General features: G+C 35.9%; 1 protein-coding gene across 5 annotated transcripts; it reads right to left on the bottom strand.

Moving 5' to 3' along the window:
• Positions 1-415: 415 nt before the first annotated feature.
• Positions 416-5595, bottom strand: LOC113302309. Of its 5 annotated transcripts, none has more exons than XM_026551215.1 (11): positions 5336-5595; positions 5164-5235; positions 4950-5060; positions 4620-4730; positions 3995-4090; positions 3065-3571; positions 2914-2967; positions 1775-2449; positions 1233-1371; positions 872-1051; positions 416-714 (listed from the first exon to the last, which is right to left on the bottom strand). In XM_026551215.1, exons 1-6 carry the CDS (start codon positions 5470-5472, stop codon positions 3313-3315), a joined length of 786 nt encoding a protein of 261 aa, XP_026407000.1. In that variant the 5' UTR covers positions 5473-5595; the 3' UTR covers positions 416-714; positions 872-1051; positions 1233-1371; positions 1775-2449; positions 2914-2967; positions 3065-3312. The 5 variants fall into 5 exon arrangements, with proteins under 5 accessions (XP_026407000.1, XP_026407003.1, XP_026407004.1 ...); XM_026551218.1 differs by having other exon boundaries at positions 1775-2045; XM_026551219.1 differs by having other exon boundaries at positions 1775-2038.
• Between the last annotated feature and the right edge of the window lie 2674 nt (positions 5596-8269).

The following is an 8269-nucleotide window of genomic DNA, read 5'->3' as shown; positions in this document are numbered from 1 at the left end:
GGGACTATTGTTTTGTATGCCTAGAAAGATTTAGGTATGCCCAAAATCAGGGTTCAGAACTTAAGGACAGTAGAATTCTTTCTTTTTGTCATTCTTAAATGGGCCGAGCGAGGCGATCGAGGACCCTATTGGTTCCCAGCCTCGGTAAAAGCTCTTTCTGTATATGGTGGACTGGACCCTATATATGGTTCCCAGCCTCAGTAAAAGCTCATTTCTGTATATGGTTCCCAGCCTCAGTAAAAGCTCTTTACAATTTCACTTTACAAATTTACAGGTCAACTCCTTGCCATTGTGTGTAAAGTCGACTCCATGCCATTATGGCTGAACTAAATTGTGAGTATAAAATTTAGTTTTGCGTTAACTTTTTAGGTCGGTCGTCCTACCGTGGTAGCGGTCATCCAGTTAGTACTTGAAATTTCAAAATTCAGAACCAGAGAGTGGTTACATCAATGAATTGAATTAAGAACCTAACAAAATTTCAAGCTTTACTATTCTTTTTTTGAAATTAGTCTCAGCTGTTTACTAGCATACAGAACAACTTTTGTACCATTTTTACTTCAAAACAAGTACTTCTGCTGCTTATGGAAGAAACCCTCTAAGGTGTGCATGCCTCAACAACAATTCCTACTCTTCTGCAGAACAAAACAAGAGCACCTGCGCCCGATAGGATAAATCAGGAAACATATTTCCATTTCGACTTTGAAATATGCAACTCTGCAACAGCAAAAAACAGTGAAATAAGACAATAGCATTTGTGTCAATCCCTCCAGTTTCAATGACATACTCCTAGCCAATACAGGGGATGATTAGACAGGTCAGAAGCTCAAAACTACATGAGAATTCAAAAAGTCGAGGCAAGTTAAATTAATACCGCAGTTCATAACCACAATCTTCTTTCGCCTCCTACATTGCAGAGCCCTCCAGTCTTCCAGCAATACGGAAGGATGAACAAGAATATGCGAGTACCTCTAAGATCCCCCAAATCACCAATTCACACTTCCTCGGTTGCAACAGTCAGACTGGTCTCCACGAGTTAACTGTTTGACTGGGACTACAAAGAAAACAAACAATTTATCAGCACACGCAAAATACTGTAAGTAGCAATTCTTAAGGTTCGGAATTTTTAGGAGCAGTAACAAATCAAGAATAGGAACGACCCCTGAAGCTGCAATATATCAATTACTGCGTCAAAGAATCTGAAGAACCAATTAACCCTTTCATCTATCTCCTACCATTAGCTTTCCGAAGCATCCCTGTTTTGCAGCAGCCCAAACATTTTGGTTCCAAGTAAAAGCCCGACCGAGTTAACATGAAATCTGTAACTTTCTCGAATCATCCTTCTGGAGCGAGACAGAATCACCCTTCCAACAACTATCTCATATCTCAGAAAATAAGTATCGGGAAAAAAAAAGGTTCTATTTCTATCTAAACTGCAACAAGGTAGTCTCTATAACCTTAACTTGAGCATGCATTGACTGATGAAAAACAACAACAAACAAAACGCTCGAATTCACAAAAACTCCTATTAACTGAATTTGTGGAATCATGAATTATATCATAACTTTACACACCCTCCGAACGGAAAACTAACGACCACAAGACATAAGCCTAAGTATACCCAAAATTATATCTATAAGTATCACTAGGGTCAGTAATCAAACTTAGATACAGTGAGATATCTACATATTCAGATAATGGCAATCAACAAGATAATAGATTCAAGAGAGGTGTAGCCAACAACTGAGAATGAGTAAGTAAAACAGAATCCATATACCTTATTAGAATAACATCGTCCATCGTAAGTGGATCCCCAGTCAGTCACAGGGCATTTCCCAATCCTTAGAAATAACAAAAAAACAGGGCAAAGAGACCTGCAAGTTGAATCCTCAACGCAGGAACTAATTTTGATGCAAGAGCATCCTCCCACACTGATGTGAGTTCAACTTTATTGCTAAAATAATAGAAGAAATGCGATGAACATGCTTTTTCATTCCCCGCCAGAACAACCACCCAAATCCAATTGGAATAAAATGTCAACCTGCACTCTAAACAACCAAAGTCTTACAGAACTGAATCTACGATTCGCGTTCAAGCCGAAGTTGTACCTAGTAGGGATCATGACTTAGCTCTTGCAACCATAAATTCCAATAAACCAATCACTTTCCACACACCACCATCAACATAAGCTTAAAGAAAAACTAGAAAATAAAACGCGTTAAAATGAAAGTAAATGACAGCATGAAAAAGACCAATCAAAATGTATCAAATTCATCAGTAAGAACCATTCAAGATATTCGTTGTTGTGTGTCAAACAACATTTAACAATGACATTCTAGTTACAATCTACTAAGCAATCAGGAATTTGGCTCAAACTGCAGGAATTAATCTTCAAATTCTTCTATGGGGTCATCAGGAATTTGGTCAATTTTTTGCTTTTCTATCTTTAAATCTGCAATATAACACAAATAAACGAGTATTATGTCGCAGTCATAGGTTTATGAAAAGAAGAAAAATTGAGAATTTGAAGGATTTAGGAGATACGTAGTAGTGGAAGAAACTGGAAGAAGAAAGAAATGTAGAAGAAAACAAGTAGGGGGCATTTGCGGGTTTGTAGTGAAAATTTCATCGGAGATGCACCAAAGAAGTAGTGGGTTGTGTTCTGATGAGGTTATTAGGGCACTTAAGTCAATGTCTGATCCAATTCAGACTCTTTCTTACTTTCAATCTATCGCACAACAACATAGGATCCAACGAAGATGCACAAAGCACATGATGTTTCAAGCTTGATCATTTCCATCAAAACTACAGAACACTAAATAAACCTAGACATTCACCATCATATCTTAAAGGACATAGAAACATCCCTGAAACACCATAACCACATAAATATTCAAGCGTATCATTTATACATACCTCAAGCAACAGTACTGTACACTCCCCAGTAGTTGGTGAATTGACATTGAATACCTAATACAAAAAAAAAAAAAAAAAAAAAAAAACGAAAATTACAATTTAAAAGCTAATTTGAGACTATATGCAATAACATCAAAAGTAAGAGACGTACCTTGAAAACCTCAGAGCAGATGGGCAGGATCAAACACCAAAATATCATCCCCATCAGCATCTTCATTGTGGTGGTCTTTGTGATATATGGTACAGGAAACCCAATCGGTTGACTCATCGAGCTTGCTTACTTCCTTCATCTGATATCCTGACGAATTCTTGTTCTTCTTATCTTTGCTAATACAAAGGTTAATGCTCTCTTGATTCCCACCGTTACTCCCTTTCTGATAACATCAGTGGTAGTCTCATTCAATATCCAATAGCCAAATTCTCCTGCATTCCTGGCAACCCTCTTCTTATCTCTACCCCCTGCCTCTCAACTTTAGTGAAACAGATCTTTATGGATCCCTGGCAGATTTCTTCGGGATGAAGCTTATACACTTCAATGTCTGGGATACACAGGAACTGGAAACTGGGGTCCTCTATCTTCACTGTCAGAAATTGAACCAATTCCGCATCCGAAGGAAAAAAATGAAATCCAGACGGTATGACTCTATTCACAAGGAGCCTGATGTAAAAAGAAAGGAAATAACTTTTATTGAACAATAACAAAATTCAGATAGTGTCAATTATGCTAATATGTCTATTTCTATTCTTTTTCAGATACAAATATCGATACAGCTATAAGTTCTGTTTTCTAAGCTAATGTCTAGGACATAACTACATCAAAGTTGTAAGTTCCATTTTTAAACTATGAGTCCACCGATACTACCATGGAAACCCAATATTTCCATTTAGTTGCTATCCAACTTGGCACATTCATTGTATTACGTCAATTTACAACTGAATCAAAAACGAAGGCAAAAAAAAAAGAATCCAAAATGTTGCAGGGTTTATAAGTAGCCTGATGTAATATGAGACAAGTTAAGTTTACTACTGCAAGAAAGGCAGGGTTTCTTATTAAATAAAAAGTTTCAAAACAATACAACACCTTATATCTTTCGCATCACCACCGTGTTCATCACCAGCACCACCCTCTTCATCACGAGCACCACCATATTCATTATTTGATGTAATGCTAAAGCCCCTAGATAGCAGATGGTAATGGTGGGTAATCAGTTATGGAATTTGCAAGTGAACTCAAATGATCAAACCAATTGATCACAACATGCAAGTGAACTCAAATGATCAAACCAATTGATCACAAAAGCCCCTGATTCTGTTCCAATGTTTTGATACTCTACCAAACTAGAAATTCAAAAAAAAAAAAAAAAAAAGAAAAAAAGAGTATACTAGGGGTTGAATATTGATCACAATGATTCAGAAATTATCAGCAATCCATGAAACAAACAAAGTATACACAAGCCCAATTAGAGCTGTAACTAAACAAGATATTTGATGCAATGCTTAAACGCGAAACACTAGTGATTCACTAATGATTAAACGCGAAACACTAATGATTCAGAATATGCCCCTGCATCAATATCATTCAAAACATATTTCATAGAAAGATACCCATCTTAAACTCTTCATCTTTTAACACATGATATATTTCACTTTCCCTAAATTCCAATTCTTGAAACTTAGCAAGAATATGAAATGGAAGGGGAAATTACCTTGTTTTAACTGGAGAGACACTTGGTCTCTTTCTGAAGGTTTTTTTGATGGGATCGTAAACAAGATCAACAGCACCACCCTCCAAACCACCAACATCCTTCACTCCACCACTGATTCCGAGGGAAACCCAACTCTAATTACAACCCATTATGACCGCAAATATAATCAATTAAAGTTTAAAGTAAAAATCAGAAGTTAAGGAGCAGAATTACTTTTCTAGGGCAAAATCACCACCACCTTGAAAACACACCTCCTCACAGAAATTTCCATGATATATTTCACTTTCCCTAAATTCCAATTCTTGAAACTTAGCAAGAAGGGGAAATTACCTTGTTTGAACTGGAGAGACACTTGGTCTCTTTCTGAAGTTTTTTTTTATGGGATCATAAACAAGATCAACAGCACCACCCTCCAAACCACCAACATCCTTCACTCCACCACTGATTCCAAGGGAAACCCAACTCTAATTACAACCCATTATGACCATAAATATAATCAATTACAAGTTTAAAGTAAAAATCAGAAGTTAAGGAGCAGAATTACCTTTCTAGGGAAAAATCACCGCCATCTTGAAAACGCACCTCCTCACCAAAATTTCCATGGCGATTAATCATTCTACGGGAAAATTTTAATGAATACGAGCAAAAAGAATCAGAAGAAGATACACATTGATTATTAGGCAAAGAATCTTAATGGAAAAAAAATGGAAATTCACCTTTTTGGTCCTGGGAGACCTAATTCTATTACAGAATCAGGAGAAGGACTCCTTGGTCGTTTCTTTTTGCTGTGATCGTATATCATCAGATCATCGTCTTCTTCACTGCTAGTTTCATAATCGACCAACCTCACCATTTTAATTTTTGAACCCTAATAGTTGAAACAAGATTTTATTCGAAAGAAAAAAAAAAATTTGTTCAGAGAGCGAATTTGGTTGTTCGTTTGTTTGTTATGAGAATGAGAAGAAAGGAGAGGACCCTTTTGATTGATAATGTATGCCCAATGCGCGTGGCCCCAAATCCAAAAACGGGGTTTAATAGGCAGACGCTCGGTGTACCATTTTCTCCGTTGGATCTTTAAACTTCCTAGGAGATCAATTACGTGTCAAGATCTTCATATGCTGTTAGTAACACTTGTCACCGTCCGTTTAACGGATTTCTGTTAAACACTACAACTAGATGCGCTGAACAAACTGGTTCAGGTCATCAGAGTTTCATTTTATTCGTTTAAGCGCGGCTACTTAGGTCGTGTTTGGTACCCTGGATATCCCATCCTAGGTTGAGTTATCCAGTAAAAAACGGTTAAAATGTGTTTGTCCACAGCAATTCCAGTCTTGGATAAGGATTACTAAACCCTCCTTGATCTTAGGAAGCTAAAAAAGTGAGGTTATGGTATTCTTCCAAATACCTGGGATACATGTATCATCATCTGGGTTAGACTGTTATTTTCCTTTAATATAAGTAGTTGTCTAAGAAATAATTATTTATATCCACTTATTTCTGGAATCAAACAAACACAAATTAACCTAGTACTAGGGGTGTAAATTGGGCCGGGTCGGGAAGCCCGGCCTATTTATTAAATGGGACGGTATAGGGCGGGCCGGAACATCTCTTATCCATGAAATTAAAAGGGCCGGGGGCAGGGTTATTTATCTACAGTAAGTACCCATGGCCTACCCAAGCCTGTTTTGTAATTTGGGCTCGGGCTGGTAGGGCCGGGAGGGCCTTGAATATTACAAACAAATATATATTATACATATATATTGTTAAAAATAAAAAGAAAGTAGTAATAATACACAAGTTTTACTTAAAATTAATAATCAAATACGAGAATTGAGATGGGAATAAGATAAACCAAACTTCCTATAATTTTTCCTGAATTGAATCATCAGAAAAGGAAAGTGTCTTAGATTTTGCTCAATATTTTCTCTATATGGTTAACAAAATTAGACTCTATAGAATAAAAGTTAAGAAATACATATGAAAACTATGAGGGTTGACTGTATTAAGTATATGTACCAAGTATATTCTAGGATAAAACAAAATTGGAACACTCACTTAGGCTAGATAAATGGATAACACTGGCGGGTAGCATTGACGGGATAATAGGGAGGGTATTGGGCCGGGCAAGAAAATTTGAACTGTGACCTGTGCCCGCCCTCTTATTTAAATGGGCTAGGTCGGGCCAGCCCGTAAAGGGCCACGGTCACCCATGGGCTGTCATGGGACAGGGCGGACGGTACTGGGCCTCGGGCTTCCGGGCAAAATTTACACCCCTACCTAGTACAAGATATGATAGAATTTTAAACAAACACCATTAAAACTAAACATTAACAAGGTTATCATAAATTTAATTAAGATAAACTATTCTAGGATTTGTTATCCCGTTTCCAAGTTCCCAAACAGACTCTTATTTATCTTCGTTCATTTATCCATAAAGGAATATTTATTTATTTTGACAACATTTTTAAGAAGAACTGTATAAGAGAGTATGTACAAATGTATCTAAAGGGTATTGGTCAAAATTCTTTCTCTCTGACACAACATCTAAAATTCAACCATGTGATGCTGGGATTATTCGAGTATTCAAAATTCACTATCAGCGTCGTTTTATTCTAGCATCTTGCAAATCCTTGAAGTTGACACATCGAATCTTGAAAATGTTAACATTTTGGATGTTATTAATTTTCGCTACTACGACTTGGAGATTTGATGTGATGGTAAAAACAATTGCAATTTGTTTCCGTCTTTGTAAGATTCAGTATAAAGACATTGATATTCCTGAACCAGAAAATGGTAGAAGATATCCAAGGATTGACTGGTGTCATTTCTAATTTACGTTATAGAAATGTGGTTGACATCGAACGTCTTTTAAACTATCCTAATGAGAATGATAAAGTTATGGAATCTCCAACAGACGAATAAACTATTGGATCTGTAGAATGATCGCCGTATCAAATGTGTCATCTAAATATGCCTCTCAAGCGACGATTACTTTAAGAAATTACTTGCTACAACATAAGCAAAATATACCACAAATTGTGCAAGCATTGCATAAGATTAAGGATGCGGTGCATTTTGGTTTGGGTGGAAGAAAAAGAAACTCAACCATAGATGAACTTTTGAGTTTATTTTTACATATATTTTTAACGTCAAATTTATTGATTATGTATTTTGATTTATTCTTATTTATATATTTTATTTATAATTTAGTGATTATTCGTTTATATTTCCACAGGAACTTTAAGGATTCAATTATTTTTATTCATTAATACATTAAGCTAGGTTATTCATTTATCACTATCACTTTAACGATTCAACTATTTTTATTCATTAATATATTAAGCGAGATTATTCATTTGGTGAGATTATTCATTTGTCAAATATTCATTTATTGAGGTTGGACTGTAGCATCATATTCAATTGTTTCGTTTAACACCAACTAATTAACAAAATGGTTAACTAGTATTTATTTATTGAGGTTGGACTGTAGCATTATATTGTAATTGTTTCGTTTAACACCAACTAATTAACAAAATAGTTAACTAATATTTAATATTGTATGTACATATTAGATTACTTAGGATTATTATTATCCTTTTCTGTTTTAGTGCGGCTAAGTTACATTCTTTTGCGTTTCTCCTAGCAACTGA

The sequence above is a fragment of the Papaver somniferum genome, chromosome 8, assembly GCF_003573695.1.
Source record: "Papaver somniferum cultivar HN1 chromosome 8, ASM357369v1, whole genome shotgun sequence".
Taxonomy (NCBI): Eukaryota; Viridiplantae; Streptophyta; class Magnoliopsida; order Ranunculales; family Papaveraceae; genus Papaver; species Papaver somniferum.
The sequence above is the reverse complement of the archived record's forward strand: the minus strand, read 5'-3'. Positions and strand labels throughout refer to the sequence as shown.